This window comes from Pristis pectinata, chromosome 3 (genome assembly GCF_009764475.1).
Source record: "Pristis pectinata isolate sPriPec2 chromosome 3, sPriPec2.1.pri, whole genome shotgun sequence".
In the NCBI taxonomy this organism is placed as follows: Eukaryota; Metazoa; Chordata; class Chondrichthyes; order Rhinopristiformes; family Pristidae; genus Pristis; species Pristis pectinata.
Window position 1 is genome coordinate 1,288,260 of NC_067407.1, and position 19,171 is coordinate 1,307,430.

The 19,171-nt window shown below is 57.7% G+C and overlaps 1 protein-coding gene across 1 annotated transcript in view; it reads right to left on the minus strand.

Annotated features, from left to right (window-relative positions):
* The window catches only part of tnni3k (TNNI3 interacting kinase), a 175,960-nt gene that overhangs the window by 83,354 nt on the left and 73,435 nt on the right, over positions 1-19,171 (minus strand). Inside the window, exons 22-25 of the mRNA XM_052011797.1 lie at positions 12,691-12,750; positions 12,405-12,574; positions 10,186-10,207; positions 6,370-6,427 (exon numbers count right to left, since the gene is read on the minus strand). Of these exons, the coding sequence (XP_051867757.1) occupies positions 6,370-6,427; positions 10,186-10,207; positions 12,405-12,574; positions 12,691-12,750 (310 nt within the window). The remainder of the gene's footprint in view (positions 1-6,369; positions 6,428-10,185; positions 10,208-12,404; positions 12,575-12,690; positions 12,751-19,171) is intronic.

The window sequence follows — 19,171 nt, forward strand, 5'->3', positions numbered from 1 at the left end:
ACCAAGGCATTGAAGGTATGGAGGAGGTGCTGGGAGATGGGGTGGTGGTAGGTGGGTCCTGCACGCTGAGCTTGGACATGATGGGCTGAATGGCCTGTCTCTGTGCTGTGTGACATTGGCCTAAAGACTCAAGGCTGTAACCTGTCTCCCTGGTGCCTATAAATGGGCGAGTACACTGACCCCACCATCCCCACTCTGGGAACACCTTCTGACGTAGTAAGTTAGGGGGGGGAGATTCCCCTGGGACCACTGCTCGGAAGGTCCCACCCCAGGTGACGCTGGCAGTGCTGAACATTGTGGAAGGTCTGGGAAGAAGTTCACAGTCAGGGAGACACTCCAATTCCTTGGACCAGTCGTTCTTTTATTTGTTGTCCATGAGCTGCTGGTCTGCGGCTGTTCCCCTCACACTCCCCAGGAGCTGAGGCAATGGGTTCAGGAACTGTCCTCCAGGCTGCCGCTGCTGCAGGAGTTGTAGCGCATGGTGCTCAGCGGGTCCGACACATAACCTGTGACAGGAGACCAACAACGAGCTCAGCATGTAGCCCAGAGTCCAATCTCCGCACACACAGCTGCAGCCCAGAGTCCGAACTCCGTACACACAGCTGCAGCCCAGAGTCTGATCTCCGCACACACGGCTGCAGCCCAGAGTCCGAACTCCGTACACACAGCTGCAGCCCAGAGTCTGATCTCCGCACACACGGCTGCAGCCCAGAGTCCGATCTCTGCACACACCACTGCAGCCCAAAGTCCGAACTCCGCACACACCACTGCAGCCCAGGGTCCGATCTCCGCACACACCACTGCAGCCCAAAGTCCGATCTCTGCACACACCACTGCAGCCCAGAGTCCGATCTCCGCACACACCACTGCAGCCCAGAGTCCGATCTCCGCACACACCACTGCAGCCCAGAGTCCGAACTCCGCACACACCACTGCAGCCCAGAGTCCAAAATCCGTGCACACAGCTGCAGCCCAGAGTCTGATCTCCGCACACACCGCTGCAGTCCAGAGTCCGATCTCTGCACACAAACTGCCTCAGATCAGGCCAAGACAAGACCTGGTGGTTAGGGGAGGTGGTGGGAGATCTTTCCCTGTCAAAGAGTCCAGAGGTGGGAAGTAAGAGGGCAAGGGAGGGTCTGAGGGAGTTCTTCCCCCAGAGGATGGGGGGTTGAAATCTGGAAAGCACTCCGGGGAGGGGGGGATTGGGGGGGGGGCAGAGACTCTCACAGCATTGAACAGGTATCAAGATGAGCACTTGAATGACCAAGGTACTGGGCAGGTGCTGGGGAGTGGGTAACGTAGGTGGGCACCCTACACTGGGGAGTGGGGTGGTGGAGGTGGGCGCCCTACACTGGGGAGTGGGTGATGGAGGTGGGCGCCCTACACTGGGGAGTGGGGTGGTGTAGGTGGGCGCCCTACACCGGGGAGTGGGGTGATGGAGGTGGACGCCCTACACAAGGGAGTGGGGTAATGTAGGTGGCTGCCCAACACTGGGGAGTGGGGTGGTGTAGGTGGGCACCCTACACTGGGGAGTGGGTGATGTAGGTGGGCGCGCTACACTGGGGAGTGGGTGATGGAGGTGGGCACCATACACTGGGGCGTGGGGTGGTGTAGGTGGGCACCCTACACTGGGGAGTGGGGTGGTGGAGGTGGGCGCCCTACACTGGGGAGTGGGTGATGGAGGTGGGCGCCCTACACTGGTGAGTGGGGTGGTGTAGCTGGGCACCCTACACTGGGGAGTGGGGTGGTGTAGGTGGGCACCCTACACTGGGGAGTGGGTGATGGAGGTGGGCACCCTACACTGGGGAGTGGGGTGGTGGAGGTGGGCGCCCTACACTGGGGAGTGGGGTGGTGTAGGTGGGCGCCCTACACTGGGGAGTGGGGTGATGGAGGTGGACGCCCTACACAAGGGGTAATGTAGGTGGGTGCCCAACACTGGGGAGTGGGGTGGTGTAAGTGGGCACCCTACACTGGGGAGTGGGTGATGTAGGTGGGCGCCCGACACTGGGGAGTGGGTGATGGAGGTGGGCACCATACACTGGGGCGTGGGGTGGTGTAGGTGGGCCCCCTACACTGGGGAGTGGGGTGGTGCAGGTGTGAGCCCTACACTAGGGAGTGGGGTGATGGAGGTGGGCACCCTACACTGGGGAGTGGGGTGATGCAGGTGGGCGCCCTACACTAGGGAGTGGGGTGATGGAGGTGGACGCCCTACACTAGGGAGTGGGGTGGTGTAAGTGGACGCCCTACACGGGAGAGGGTGATGCAGTTGGGCACCCTACACTGGGGAGTGGGGTGATGGAGGTTGGCACCCTACACTGGGGAGTGTGGTGGTGTAGGTGGGCACCCGACACTGGGGAGTGGGTGATGGAGGTGGGCACACTACACTGGGGAGTGGGGTGGTGTAGGTGGGCACCCTACGTTGGGGAGTGGGGTGATGGAGGTGGACGCCCTACACTAGGGAGTGGGGTAATGTAGGTGGGTGCCCTACACTGGGGACTGGAGTGATGTAGGTGAATGCCCTACACTGGGGAGTGGGGTGGTGTAGATGTGAGCCCTACACTAGGGAGTGGGGTGATGGAGGTGGGCACCCTACACTGGGGAGTGGGGTGGTGCAGGTGTGAGCCCTACAGTAGGGAGTGGGGTGATGGAGGTGGGCACCCTACACTGGGGAGTGGGGTGATGGAGGTGGGCACCCTACACTGGGGAGTGGGGTGGTGTAGGTGCGCACCCTACACTGGGGAGTGGGTGATGGAGGTGGACGCCCTACACTGGGGAGTGGGGTGGTGTAGGTGGGCGCCAACACTGCGGAGTGGGTGATGGAGGTGGGCACCCGACACTGATGAGTGGGGTGATGGAGGTGGGCACCCTACACTGGGGAGTGGGTGATGGAGGTGGGCGCCCTACACTGGGGAGTGGGGTGATGGAGGTGGGCGCCCTACACTGGGGAGTGGGTGATGGAGGTGGGCACCCTACACTGGGGAGTGGGTGATGGAGGTGGGCACCCTACACTGGGAGTGGGGCGATGGAGGTGGGCACCCTACACTGGGGAGTGGGTGATGGAGGTGGGCACCCTACACTGGGAGTGGGGCGATGGAGGTGGGCACCCTACACTGGGGAGTGGGTGATGGAGGTGGGCACCCTGCACTGGTGAGTGGGGTGGTGTAGGTGGGCACCCGAGACTGGGGAGTGGGGTGGTGTAGGTGGACGCCCTAAACTGGGGAGTGGGTGATGGAGGTGGGCACCCTTCACTGGGGAGTGGGGTGGTGTAGGTGGGCACCCTACACTGGTGAGTGGGTGATGGAGGTGGACGCCCTACACTGGGGAGTGGGGTGGTGTAGGTGGGCGCCAACACTGCGGAGTGGGTGATGGAGGTGGGCACCCTACACTGGGGAGTGGGTGATGGAGGTGGGCACCCTACACTAGGGAGTGGGGTGGTGTAGGTGGGTGCCCTACACTGGGGATTGGGGTGTTGGAGGTGGACGCCCTACACTGGGGACTGGGGTGAAGTAGGTGGGCACCCTACACTGTGGAGTGGGTGATGGAGATGGGCACCCTACACTAGGGAGTAGGTGATGGAGTTGGGCGCCCTACACTGGGGAGTGGGTGATGGAGGTGGGCACCCTACACTGGGGAGTGGGGTAATGTCGGTGGGCGCCCTACACTGGGGAGTGGGTGATGGAGGTGGGCACTCTACACTGGGGAGTGGGTGATGGAGGAGGGGCACCCTACACTGGGGAGTGGGTGATGGAGGTGGGCGCCCTACACTGGGGAGTGGGGTGGTGTAGGTGGGCGCCCTACACTAGGGAGTGGGGTGATGTAGGTGGGTGCCCTACACTGGGGAGTGGGTTGATGGAGTTGGGCACCCTACACTAGGCAGTGGGGAGTTGTAGGTGGGTGCCCTACACTAGGGAGTGGGGTGATGGAGTTGGGCACCCTACACTGGGGAGTGGGTGATGGAGGAGGGGCACCCTACACTGGGGAGTGGGTGATGTAGGTGGACGCCCTACACTGGGGAGTGGGGTGGTGTAGGTGGACGCCCTACACTGGGGAGTGGGGGATGGAGGTGGGCACCCTACACTGGGGAATGGGGTGATGGAGGTGGACGCCCTACACTGGGGAGTGGGGTGATGGAGGTGGACGCCCTACACTGGGGAGTGGTGTGGTGTTGGTGGGCACCCTACACTGGGTAGTGGGGTGATGTAGGTGGACGCCCTACACTGGGGAGTGGGGTGGTGTAGGTGGGCGCCCTACACTGGGGAGTGGGGTGATGGAGGTGGACGCCCTACACTGGGGAGTGGGGTGATGGAGGTGGGCACCCTACACTGGGGACTGCGGTGATGGAGTTGGGCACCCTACACTGGGGAGTGGGTGGTGTAGGTGGACGCCCTACACTGGGGAGTGGGGGATGGAGGTGGGCACCCTACACTAGGGAGTGGGGTGGTGTAGGTGGGTGCCCTACACTGGGGATTGGGGTGTTGGAGGTGGACGCCCTACACTGGGGACTGGGGTGAAGTAGGTGGGCACCCTACACTGTGGAGTGGGTGATGGAGATGGGCACCCTACACTAGGGAGTAGGTGATGGAGTTGGGCGCCCTACACTGGGGAGTGGGTGATGGAGGTGGGCACCCTACACTGGGGAGTGGGGTGATGTCGGTGGGCGCCCTACACTAGGGAGTGGGGTGATGTAGGTGGGTGCCCTACACTGGGGAGTGGGTTGATGGAGTTGGGCACCCTACACTAGGCAGTGGGGAGTTGTAGGTGGGTGCCCTACACTAGGGAGTGGGGTGATGGAGTTGGGCACCCTACACTGGGGAGTGGGGTGGTGTAGGTGGACGCCCTACACTGGGGAGTGGGGGATGGAGGTGGGCACCCTACACTGGGGAATGGGGTGATGGAGGTGGACGCCCTACACTGGGGAGTGGGGTGATGGAGGTGGACGCCCTACACTGGGGAGTGGTGTGGTGTTGGTGGGCACCCTACACTGGGTAGTGGGGTGATGTAGGTGGACGCCCTACACTGGGGAGTGGGGTGGTGTAGGTGGGCGCCCTACACTGGGGAGTGGGGTGATGGAGGTGGACGCCCTACACTGGGGAGTGGGGTGATGGAGGTGGGCACCCTACACTGGGGACTGCGGTGATGGAGTTGGGCACCCTACACTGGGGAGTGGGTGGTGTAGGTGGACGCCCTACACTGGGGAGTGGGGGATGGAGGTGGGCACCCTACACTAGGGAGTGGGGTGGTGTAGGTGGGTGCCCTACACTGGGGATTGGGGTGTTGGAGGTGGACGCCCTACACTGGGGACTGGGGTGAAGTAGGTGGGCACCCTACACTGTGGAGTGGGTGATGGAGATGGGCACCCTACACTAGGGAGTAGGTGATGGAGTTGGGCGCCCTACACTGGGGAGTGGGTGATGGAGGTGGGCACCCTACACTGGGGAGTGGGGTGATGTCGGTGGGCGCCCTACACTAGGGAGTGGGGTGATGTAGGTGGGTGCCCTACACTGGGGAGTGGGTTGATGGAGTTGGGCACCCTACACTAGGCAGTGGGGAGTTGTAGGTGGGTGCCCTACACTAGGGAGTGGGGTGATGGAGTTGGGCACCCTACACTGGGGAGTGGGGTGGTGTAGGTGGACGCCCTACACTGGGGAGTGGGGGATGGAGGTGGGCACCCTACACTGGGGAGTGGGGTGATGGAGGTGGACGCCCTACACTGGGGAGTGGGGTGATGGAGGTGGACGCCCTACACTGGGGAGTGGTGTGGTGTTGGTGGGCACCCTACACCTGGGAGTGGGGTGATGTAGGTGGACGCCCTACACTGGGGAGTGGGGTGGTGTAGGTGGGCGCCCTACACTGGGGAGTGGGGTGATGGAGGTGGACGCCCTCCACTGGGGAGTGGGGTGATGGAGGTGGGCACCCTACACTGGGGAGTGGGTGGTGTAGGTGGACGCCCTACACTGGGGAGTGGGGTGGTGTTGGTGGACGCCCTACACTGGGGAGAGTGGTGATGTAAGTGGGAACCCTACACTGGGGAGTGGGTGATGGAGGTGGGTGCCCTACACTGGGGAGTGGGGTGGTGTAGGTGGGCACTCTACACTGGGGAGTAGGGTGATGGAGGTGGACGCCCTACACTGGGGACTGGGGTGATGGAGGTGGTCACCCTACACTGGGGAGTGGGGTGGTGTTGGTGGACGCCCTACACTGGGGAGTGTGGTGATGGAGGTGGGCACTGGATGGTCAGAATGACCAGTCCCTGTTCTCTGGGACTGTGACAGGGAGGGGAGACGCTGACCGACTGACCAATGGTGGAAGGGCGGTGGGCAGGGTGAGAGGTCTGAGTCCAGCGGGAGCCCATGGGGTGGTGATACTCACCGTTCACATCCATGGGTGGGTACTGCAGGCTCTTCCTCAGCTCCTCAACACCAACACCCTGGGAGCAGCGACGGTCAGAAGCACTGAGGACAACAGTAATCATCAGGGTACAAGACCAGAGGCTGTTGTCCGCATCACACCTTTCAACAATCTCTCCACTTCCCCCGCAGCCTTAGAGTCATCAGTCGTACAGCACGGAAACAGGCCCTTCGGCCCAACTCGAACATGCTGACCATGTGGTTTACCTGAGCCAGTCCCATTTCCCTGAGTTTGGCCCATATCCCTCTAAACCTTTCCTTTCCATGGACCCGTCCCAGTGTCTCCTAAACACTGTAATCGTGCCTGCCTCGACCACCTCCTCCAGCAGCTCGTTCCACACACCCACCACCCTCTGGGTTAAAAACTTGCCCCTCAGGTCCCCTTTAAATATTTCCCCTCTCACCTTGAACCTTTGCCCTCTAGTTTTAGACTCCCCCACCCTGGGGAACAGACTGTGACCATCCACCTTATCCAAGCCCCTCATGATGTTATAAACCTCTATCAGGTCACCCCTCAGCCTCCTTCGCTCCAGGGGAAACAGTCCCGGCCTGACCGGCCTCTCCCTGTAACTCAAACCCTCCAGTCCCAGCAATAGCCTCTCCAGCCCCAACAGCCTGTCCGGCCTCTCCCTGTAACTCAAACCCTCCGGTCCCAGCAACGTGAATCCTTTCTGCACCTTCTCCAGTTTAATGACACCTTTCCTACAGCTGGGTGACCAGAACCGCACACAGTGCTCTCTAATAACTTGTACCACTGTAACATCACGTCCAAGCTCCTGTACTCAGTGCCCCGATGGAGGCCACCGTGCCAAACACCTCCTTCACCACCCTGTCTTCCTGAGTCACCACTTTCAGGGAACCGTGTCCCTGTACCCTGGGTGTCTCTGTTCTACAGCTCTCCTCAGGGCTCTGCCATTTACTATGGAATCCTACCCTGGTTTAACTTCCCAAAATACAACACTTTGCAGTTGAATTATGGTTCCTTCTCAAGCATCAACCGATCCCTTTTTTAATGTGAAAAATAAAAGCAGACAGGTTCTTCAGTCCCCTGTGGTTCCTGCCTGGCCATTTCCCGGGACTGTTGGCTCCTGGTGCTGAGGATCTCGGCTTCGAGTGGACATTCAGGACTCAGGTCGTGACTGGATCAGATTTGGCTGGGGAGGGGACACATTGTCCCACCACAATTCCCACATCGCTGGATCCCATCCACAGGGAGTCAGGATCAGGATTCAACACCAACAGTCAGACCAATACCCAGAGCACACTGAGAGCGCGGGGGCCCTCTCCGCAGGTCCGTGATCCCCACCGTACCATGAAGGAGGAGGGACTGGGATTATGTTGCCTCGTGAATCAGGGAGATGTCTGTAGGTGAAGATGTAACCCTGAGGCTCTGGGGCTGGGGTGTGGCTGGGACCTCATCTGTGGTTCATGGTGGGACAGGGTATCAACAGCTGGTACTGAGGGAGGCCACGTTGTGGAAGGGGCGGTACTGAGCTGAGTTCCGCGCTCGGTGGGCTCGTCAAATGATCGCGTGTGTTGTGGACGGCACCAATGTGATTTTGATCTGAAGTATTGAGGGTTGCGGTAGTGGGTGTAGTGACGTATGTGTGTTTTTGCGGGTATTAGTTTACAGTAATCTCTGAAGTTATGTAGTTGATTAGGTGATCCTTTCTGTATTAGATGTATACATTTGATATTTGTTGCCTTTTGTAGTGCTTTTAACTAATAAACGTTTTGTAAAAAAAAAGGGGCGATACAGACTGCAGCTCCTCTTTGCGTATCTGAGGGGGCTCAAGTTCTGGCTGCACTTCAGCCCGACGCTGCTGATCTACGGTCACCCGATGCGGCGCGGGGCGGGGCGTGCAGAGGATCTCCTGGTGTGTCTTCTGCTGGGCCTGGCCAAGTTGGCCATCCACGGGACGCGGCGACGGGCGGCCGAGGGTTCCGGCTGATCGGCCTGCCTGCCCGTCTGTCGTGCTTACGTGCGCGCGCGGGTGTCTTTGGAGAGGGAGCACGCGGTCTCTGCAGGCACCCTGGCTGAGTTCCGCGCTCAGTGGGCCCCTCAGGGGATCGCGTGTGTTGTGGACGGTACGAACGCGATTCTTATTTGAAGTGTCGCGTGTCACGTTGACGGGTGTAGCGTCGCGTGTGTGTTTCGTTAGTATTAGTTTGCATTCTCTACTAGTATGTCGTTGCGTAGTTTCTTCTCTTCTGTATTAAATGTCGTGTATTGACACTGGTCGTCTTTTCTGTAGTGCTTGTAGCGAATAAACGTTTATAATAATAAAAAAAGGGGAAGTGCTGAGGGTGGGGCAGTGCTGAGGGTGGGGCAGTACTGTGGGAGGGGCAGTGCTGAGGGAGGGGCGGTACTGTGGGAGATGCCCTGTTTGAAGAGCCCTGGGTGTCCTGACACGAACACTTTTTGCCCAGTTAGTATCATTAATCAACGCACTACTTGTTTGTTCCCATATTGCTGTGTGGGATCTTTCTGTGCATATTTTGGGTTGTTTCATACTCAACACCGGTGTGGTACCTACTCACAAGTCAGGGCAGTGAAGGTGCTATGTAAAGGCAAGTCTTCCATCTCCCAGATCAGGGTGGGTGCCCCGGATCAGCATGGGTGTCCCAGATCAGGATGGGTGTCCCAGATCAGGGTGGGTGCCCTAGATCAGGGTGGGTGTCCCAGACCAGGGTGGGTGCTCCGGATCAGGGTGGGTGTCCCGGATCAGGGTGGGTGCCCCGGATCAGGGTGGGTGTCCTCGAGCAGGGTGGGTGCCCCGGATCAGGGTGGGTGTCCGAGCAGGGTGGGTGTCCCGCAGTAGACTCTCAGAGCTCACAGCTCACCCGATACACAGGATCAGCACTGTGTGGTGGTGTGGGCTCAGGGGACGGTGTCAGGTGTCAGCGGCCCAGCTGGGATCGGTGGGACTACAATGGAAGCCTCGGGCAGAAACCTGAGCTCCCGAGCTGAGCTGTGAGACGCCCCTCTCTGCTCCACTGAACACCCACTCTGTGTCGCAGGGGCATCAGGGCAGCCAGTGTCCCCACCACCTCCCGCCGACGGTAAGTGTTGTGCTTCACTGCACCGGTTATTCTGTAAAATCCTCATCACGCCACAGAGCCCAGCTCCCCCCTGGGGTTGGGGGGGATCGATCCCCCCACATCTGCCCTCTCTCGCAGTACATCGTGGGGAATCAGAAACAAGTTTCCCGCTGGAAGAACAGCAGGGGCTGGACATCCGGAGCCGAACAGACAGGGCAGGGAGCACTCAGAGGCTCAGGCCGTGTCTGTGCGGAGAGCAACAGTTAACGTTCCTGCTGGACGGTTACTGGACCTGAAATGTTAATGCTCGCACAGAGTCACAGAGTTTTCCAGCATGGAAAGAGGCCCTTCGGCCCATCGAGTCCGTGCCGACCATCACCCACCCATTTACACCAACCCTACACTGATCCCATTTCATTCTCCCCACAGTCCCATCAACTCCCCCAGTGGCCAAAACTGGGCCATTCCAATGTCAGAGAGTCACACAGCATGGAGACAGGCCCTTCGGTCCAACTGGTCCGTGCCAACCAAGGCTCCCATCTAAGCCAGTCTCATTTCCCATGTTTGGCCCATATCCCTCTAAACCTTTCCTAGCTGTGTACCTGTCCAAGTACCTTTTAAATGTTGTTAATGTACCTGCCTCACCCACTTCCTCTGGCAGCTCGTTCCATAAACTGACCACCCTCTGGGTGAAAAAGTTGCCCCTCAGGTTCCTGTTAAATCTTTACCCTCTCACCTTAGACTTATGCCCTCCAGTTCTTGGTTCTCCAACTCTGGGAAAAAGGCTATGCACATTCACCCTATCTATGCCCCTCATGACGTTATACACCTTTATAAGATCACCCTTAATTCTCCAATGAAAAAAGTCCCAATCTGCCCAACCTCTCTCCATAACTCAGTCCCTCGAGTACCGGCAACATCCTCATAAATCTCCAATACTCTCTTTCCAGCTTAATGGCATCTTTCCTACAGCAGGGCGACCAAATCTGAACGTAATGTTCCAAATGCAGCCTCACCAACATCTTATACAACTGCTATACTCAGTGCCCTGATTGATGAAGGCCAGTGTGCCAAACGCCTTCTTCACCACCCTGTCTACCTGCGATGCCACTTTCAATGAACCATGTACTCCTAGGTCCCTCTGTTCTACAACACTCCCCAGGGCCCTACCGTTCACTGTGAAAGTCCTGCCAAATTTACTGACTGTGCCTTGTACATTCTCAGTTTCAGTCAGTGCATTCCTGATCCAGTTTGGATTAAACAGTGGCACAGCGGGTAGTCCCACTGCCTCACAGGTTCAATCCTGACCTCCGGCGCTGTCTGTGTGGAGTTTGCACGTTCTCCCTGTGACCGTGTGGGTTTCACCCGGGTGCTCCGGTTTCCTCCCACGACCCAACGATGTGCAGGTCGGTGGGTTAATTGGCCGCTGTAAATTGCCTCCTACCCAGGGGCCCTGTCCTGACCCCCACCCAGGGGCCCAATGTCCTGGCTCCCCCCACCCTGGGGCCCAAAGTCCTGGCCCCCACACAGGAGCCCAACATCCTGGCCCCCACGCAGAGGCCCAACATCCTGACCCCACCACCCAGGAGCCCAACGTCCTGGCCCCCCACCCAGGGGCCCAATCAACAACCATCAACACTGCCCAACTCTCAGCTCACAACAGGCAGGTACAGAGACTGGAATTGCATTTGTCGCAACTAAAATCAAAGCTCTGCCAGGAAGTTTGAACATACAACATACAACATGCAACACAGAACAGTACAGCACAGGAACATGCCCTTCGGCCCACAGTGTCTGCACCGAACGTGGTCGAATTGAACTAAATCCCTTCTGCCTGCACATGACCCACATCCCTCCACCCCTGCATATTCATGTGTCCATCTAACAGCAACTTGAACCCCTCTGTCGTATCTGCCTCCACCCCCACCCCAGGCAGCACATTCCAGGCACCCACCGCACTCTTTGTAAGACACTTGCCTCACACATCTCCTCTGAACTTTTCCCCTCTCACCCTAAACCTCTGCCCTCTGGTGTTGGACATTTCTACCCTGGGTACAAGACTCCAACTCTCTCTGTATCTGTGCCCCTCATCATTTTATAAACCTCCATCAGGTCTCCCCTTGGCTTCTGCCACTCCAGAAAAAACAACCCAAGTCTGTCCAACCTCTCCTGACAACTGCTACCCTCCGATCCAGGCAGCGTCCTGGTGAACCTCTGCAAAGGCTCCACATCCGTCCTGTAACCAGGGTGACCAGAACTGCCCACAACACTCCAAGGGCACATTTTGTCACCTCACTCTGAAACGTCCACCCTACATCCCCCACCCCAATACCCCACCCCAATACCCCACTCAAACCACCCCAACCCCATCCCACCCCACCTCACCCCCCACCCAAACCCACATCCCCCACCCCAATCACCTACCCCACTCCCCCACCCCAATACCCCACTCAAACCACCCCACCCCATCCCCCTACACACCCCACCCCATCCCATCTCACCCCACCTCAAACCCCCACACAAATCCACATCCCCCACCCAATCCCCCACCCAAACCACCCCACACACCCCACCCCACCACATTCCACCCCACCCCACCTCACCCCCCCACCCAAACCCACATCCCCCACCCCAATCACCCACCCCAATCCCCCAAACCAATCACCCACAACAATCCCCCAACCCAATCACCCACCCAAACCATCCCACCCCATCCAATCCCACCTATCCCCCCAACACACTCCACCCCACCCCATCCCACCCCACCCCACCTCACCCCCACCCAAACCCACATCCCCCACCCCATCCCAAGCCACCAAACCCACTTCACCCTCCTGCCCATCCCCATCCAATCCCACCCATCCCCCCACCCCATAAAACACCACCCCACCCCGCCTCATCCTAACCACCCCGCCCAACCCCACATCACCCCACACGCCACCATTGGGCACGTACCTCTGAGACCAGGCTGCGTAGGCTCGCGCATTGAGAGCGTACTCCAGCTCGAAGCGGGTGCGCAGAGCGGCCACGTGACTCCGGCCAGGACCCCCACGCGCCAACAGACAGTCAGAGGAGGAGGAGGGTGAGAGGGAGCCACTGCTGTTGCTGGAGGCTGGAGACATCAGCTGGATCGAGAAAAGGGAGGGGAGAAAGAGGCGTTAGATGGAAAGGTGTGAGTCAAGGTCCCTGTCAAAAGTCAGGGCAGCAGAGGTGAGACAGACACACCCATACCCACACCCACCTCAACGTTACACAGACACTCCTCCAGGTTGGTCACCATTTCCGAAAAGTCAGGTCGTTCCTGCAGCAACAGAAAACAAGACACTGGTCAGGCTGGAGGTCAGCGGGAACACCGTACCAGAGTCTCCATATCACACCGGGAGCACCGTGCACAGTTCCCGTCTCCATATCACACCGGGAGCACCGTGCACAGTTCCCGTCTCCATATCACACTGGGAGCACCGTGCACAGTTCCCGTCTCCATATCACACTGGGAGCATTGTGCACAGTTCCCGTCTCCATATCACACTGAGAGCACCGTGCACAGTTCCCGTCTCCATATCACACCAGGAGCACCGTGCACAGTCCTGGTCTCCACATCACACTGGGAGCACTGTGCACAGTTCTGGTCTCCATATCACACTGGGAGCACCGTGCACAATGTTGGTCCTCATTTCACTGTCAGATGCCTGTGCAGGGAATGCATCAGTGCTGGACGTGCATTGCTGAGGGATCACTTCAGTCTCTGGTGTGTCCCTAGTGGCATGGTGTTAAGACAACAACCTCTCCAACAATGAAGGAGCTGGTCATTGACTCGCGGAAGTGGGGTGGAGTGCACACCCCTGTCTGTAACAATGATGCTGAGGTGGGGATAGCTGCGAGCTTCAAGTTCCTCGATGTAAATATTAATAACTTGTCCTGGCCCAGCTACATTGATGTTAGGGCCAAGAAAACTCACCAGCGCCTCTACTTTCTCAGAGGGATAAGGAAATACGGCATGTTCCATTGACCCCCACCAATTTTTATCAATGCACTATCGAAAGCATCCTATCCGAATGCTTCGCGGCTTGGTACAGCAACTGCTCTGTCCAGGAGCGCAAGAAACTACAGAGAATTGTGGACACAGCCCAGTACATCACGGAAACCAGCCTCCCCTCCATGGACTCTATCTATGCTTCTTGCTGCCTTGGTAATGCAGCCAAAATAATCAAGGACCCCTCCCACTCCGGACATTCTCTCTTCTCCCCCCTCCCATCGGGCAGATATAAAAGCCTGAAAGCACGAACCACCAGGCTGAAGGACGGCTTCTGCCCTGCTGTTATCAGCCCCTTGAACAGACCTCTCATACACTAAAGATGAACTCTTGATCTCCCAGTCTACCTCATCATGGCTCCTGCACTTGCTCTGAAGCTGTAACACTACACTCTGCATTCTGTTTTCTTTTCACTACCTCATTACATATGTATGAAATGATCTGCCTGGGTGGCACATGAAACAGAGGTTTTCCCCTGTATCTCAGTATGTGTGACAATAATAAACCAATACTCATCCTTCAATGAGATACTGAACCACAGGTCTGTCCATCCTCTCAAGTTGTTGCAACTAATGCAAGTGTTGCTGGGCTGTTACACCCCTCATGTCCTGGGACAACATCTCTCACTCATCAACAGCTCAGCAAATGGCCGTGTGCCAGCTGCTTGTTTGGCTTTCCTTGTGACACCATTCAGAAGGATGCACCCCATTTGCTCCTGGTGTTTTGGAGTATCCAGTGCTGATAAAGTACGGTATATGGATGTAACTCCTGAAAACAGAGCTCCCTCTGACAACAAAACGTACAATAATGTGTTAAAGTAATTTTGTTAACCAAATTTTTTGTTAAGCAAAAATCAAACTGCTGGAGGAACTCAGTGGGTCAGGCAGCATCTGAGGCAGGGTCTCGACCCAAAATGTCAAAAATTCCTTTCCCCACCACAGATGCTGCTCGACACACTGAGTTCCTCCAGCAGATTGTGTGTTACTCCAGGTTCCAGCATCTGCTGTCTCCTGTGTCTCCAAATGTCTTGTTAGCTCTGGCGAATTGTTTCTCTGGCATTGTCTGCTGGTGAAGTTAGAGGTTTAATGCAGGATTATCCTTTTGTTCTGCAGGGAACCCTGAAGAATGATCATTACTATACAGAGTTTGTTCATGGTTACAGGACTGCCCTGGGAAATTTGTCATAAAATGGATAACATAAAAAGTAAAGTAATTAACAAAGAAGCAGTGCACTGTTAACCTTGGGCTATGAAATTCTCTTCTGGGTTGGACAACTGGTATCACTGTCTTGCGAAGTATTCTGGGAGCCTGCGGCTGGGATATCTGTTGGCCAGTCCTGATTTGTCAACACCAGCTGAGTTGGAGCTCCTGTGATATCACTGGCTTCCATTCCCCTTCCTTCCTTCCCCACACAGGGCAGAGGCACTGTTCTGCTCCTGACTGCTGATGGTGCAGCCTCTGCAGGTGAATAGCCAAGCAGCAGCCACTGCCCAGTCTGAGCAGCTACGGAGTGAGTTGTACGCTCCTCGGGGAAGGAGATGGGAGTCTGCAGATTCATGCTGGTTAGGTCCTACTGAATGGCTGGAATCCTGACAGAATCCCAGGATGGCAGCGATTAAATTAATTGGAATAAAAAGCCCATCTCAGGAATAACCAGCTGATGTAAAAACCCTCTGGTTCACTAATACCCTGAGGGCAAGAACTCAGCTATCCTCTGGACTACGTCACCACACTGTAGGGAGGAGGTGACTGCACTGGAGAGGGTGCAGAGGAGATTCCCCAGGGTGGTGCCTGGGATGGAGGGTTTTGGTTATGAGGAGAGACTGGAGAGGCTGGGTCTGTTCTGCCTGGGGCGGAGGGGGCTGAGGGGGACCTGATGGATAGGGCAGATAGTAGGAAACTTTTCCCACAGCAGAGGTTCTAAAATCAGAGGGCTGAGGTTTAGGGTAAGGGGTAAGAGGTCTAGAGGGGATCTGAGGAGATCTTTCATCCCAGAGTGGGGGTTGGAATCTGGCACTCACTGCTCCAGGGGGAGGTGGACGGAGAGGGTCTCATATTCAAGCATCTAGAGCAGCCCTTGAATCACTGAAGGGTACAGACCAAGTGCTGCGGAGTGGGATTCGTGTAGATAGGTACTGGAGACAGTGGTCTGAAGGGCCCGTTTCCATGTGGGGTGACCCTGTGATTCTGTGCATGACAATGGTGTTGACTCCACACCGTCCTCCCGTCACCCACGGGGGCCCCGGTCCCCACCCTCCCTGTGAACGTAACTGGTTCTGATTATACCACATCGTAGCACCTGCACAACCTGAATTAACCCTGTGTTTTGGGGCATTAACAGGGAAACATCCGATAGTCTGGGAAATCTGCGAGTCCGACACCACCAAAGCCACTGGGTGCCGGATTATCGGAGTTTTACTGTGTCTGGGTTCGGAATGTCCAACAGCACAGAGTCCGAACTTCCCATCGCTGCCACGTTAATCCCCCACCCCACTCCCACTCCCACCTCTCTGTCTGTGACCTCCTCTGTCACACTGAGGCCCAGCCTGGGTCTGAAGTGCAACCCCTCCTCTTCCGCCCGGGCACGGCACAGCCTGCGGGACTTGACGCTGAATCCCCCAACTCGCCCCTTTCTCTCCCACCAGGACCCACCCGCTCTGCACGAGATCTTTGACCATCTTTCTCTATTTGTACATAAGCTGCAATTTAGCTACAAGGAGAGGTTGGACAAACTCAGGATGTTCTCTCTGGAGCGGCAGAGGCTGAGGGGAGATGTGGTGGAAGTTTAGAAAATGATGAGAGGCAGACACAGGGTGGACAGAATCCTTTCCCCAGGGCTGAAATGTCACATACCAGAGGGTGTGCATTTAAGGTGAGGGAGGAAAGTTTAAAGGAGATGTGTGGGGCAAGTTTTTTACACAGAGGGTGCTGGGTCCCTGGGACAGGCTGCCAGGGAAGGTGGAGGCGGAGACGGTGGTGGTGTTTGAGAAATATCTAGTAACACACACAAAGTGCTGGAGGAACCCAGGGGGTCGGGCAGCATCTACAGAGGGAAATATACAGTCGACGTTTCCGGTTGAGACCCTGCAACAGGACTGGAAAGGAAGAGGGCAGAAGGTTGGGGGAGGGGGAGGGAGAGGAGCAGAGGCTGGCAGGGGATAGGTGGGTCCAGGTGAGGGGGGAAGGTAGGTGGGTGGGGGTGGGGATGGGGGAAGGTAAGTGGGTGGGTGGATGGGGATGGGGATGGGGGTGGGTGGGGGTGTGGATGGGCGTGGGGATGGAGGTGGGGGTGGGGGTGTGGATGGGTGGGGATGGGGTGGGGTTGGGGTGGGGGTTTGGGGATGGCGTTGGGGGTGTGGATGGGGGTGGGTGTGGGGATGGGGTGGGGATGGGGGTTGGGGTGGGGGTGGAGATGGGATGGGGTTGTGGATGGGGGTGTGGATGGGGGTGGGGATGGGAGTGGGGGTGGGGATGGGGTTGGGGTGGGGATGGGCTGGGGATGGAGCTGGGGGTGGGGGTGTGGATGGGGGTGGGGGTGGGAGTGGGGATGGGGTGGGAATGGGGGTCAGGGTGGGGATGGGGTTGGGGTGGGGATGGGGTGGGGATGGAGCTGGGGATGGGCTGGGGATGGAGCTGGGGAGGGGGTGGGGATGGGGTGGGGATGGGCTGGGGATGGGCTGGGGATGGAGCTGGGGATGGGGTGGGGATGGGGTGGGGATGGGCTGGGGATGGGGTGGGGATGGGCTGGGGATGGGCTGGGGTTGGGGTGGGGATGGGGTGGGGATGGGCTGGGGATGGGGCTGGGGCGGGGGGGGGGATGGGGTGGGGATGGGGTGGGGATGGGGTGGGGATGGGCTGGGGTTGGGGTGGGGATGGGGTGGGGATGGGGTGGGGATGGGGCTGGGGATGGGGGGGGGATGGGGGGGGGATGGGGTGGGGATGGGGTGGGGATGGGCTGGGGATGGGGTGGGGATGGGGTGGGGATGGGCTGGGGTTGGGGTGGGGATGGGGTGGGGATGGGGTTGGGGTGGGGATGGGGTGGGGATGGAGCTGGGGATGGAGCTGGGGATGGGGGGGGGATGGGGTGGGGATGGGGTGGGGATGGGGTGGGGATGGGCTGGGGATGGAGCTGGGGATGGGGTGGGGATGGAGCTGGGGATGGGGTGGGGATGGGGTGGGGATGGGGGTCAGGGTGGGGATGGGGTGGGGATGGAGCTGGGGATGGGGTGGGGATGGGGGTCAGGGTGGGGATGGGGTGGGGATGGAGCTGGGGATGGGGTGGGGATGGGGTGGGGATGGGGGTCAGGGTGGGGATGGGGTGGGGATGGAGCTGGGGATGGGGTGGGGATGGGGTGGGGATGGGGGTCAGGGTGGGGATGGGGAGATGTAAGAAGCTGAGAGGTGATAGGCAGAAGAGACAAAGGGTTGAAGGAGAGGGCATGGACCATGGAATAAAGGGGTGGGGAATAGGTGAGCAGGTCACGTGGGTGGGGAATAGGGGAAAGAGAAGAGGGAGGGGGCCACGAATGAGAGAAAATGGGGGGGAAGGAAAAAATTAGACACATGAGCAGGCAGGGAATGGAGGCATATGGAGGGATATGGAGGGATATCGATCGTATGCAGGTGGATGGGGATGAGATTAGTTTAATTTGGCAACATGGTTAGCACAGACATGGTGGGCCGAAGGGCCTGTTCCATAGAATATAGAACACTACAGCACAGTACAGGCCCTTCAGCCCACAATGTTGTGCCAACATTTTATCCTGCTCTGAGATCTATCTAACCCGTCCCTCCCACATAGATCCCTATTTTTCTATCATTCATGTGTCTAAGAGTCTCTTAAGTGTCCCTAATGTATCTGACCCCACAACCTCTGCCGGCAGTGCGTTCCACACACCCACCACTCTCTGTGTAAAAAACTTACCCCTGACATCCCTCTTATACCTTCCTCCAAACACCTTAAAATTATGTCCCCTCGTGTTAGCCATTGTTGCCCTGGGAAAAAGTCTCTGACTGTCCACTCGATCTATGCCTCTTATCATCTTGTACACCTCTATCAAGTCACCTCTCATCCTCCTCTCCAAAGAGAAAAGCCTGAGCTCACTCAACCTATCCTCATAAGACATGCTCTCCAATCCAGGCAGCATCCTGGTAAATCTCCTCTGCACCCTCTCTAAAGCTTCCACATCCTTCCTATAATGAGGCGACCAGAACTGAACACAATACTCTAAATGTGGTCTGACCAGAGTTCTATAGAGCTGCAACATTACCTCGCGGCTCTTGAACTCAATCCCCCGACTAATGAAGGCCAACACTCCATACGCCTTCTTCACAACCCGATCAACCTGCGCGGCCTACACCTGTGCTGTACCGTTCGATGTTTGATGTACAGTCTGGCCTGTGGCCCATGAGCCACAGTCCAGCCATTAGCACCACACTACAGACAAAGGAGCAGAATCTGATCCAACCTGCTGCTCTAACTATCCCCCCCCCACCTTTGGTTTCACCCTATCACAGATGCCACCCCTCCCTCACCCTCCCTGCTACTGAAAACTGACCTGTTTTCTCTCCTCCTCGGTTCTGACAAAGAGTTTGGGACTGGAAACATGAGCTATTACTGTCTCCACAGATGCTGCCCGACCCACTGAATGTTTTCAGCAGTTCCTGCGTGCTGTGTTCTGTTTAACCT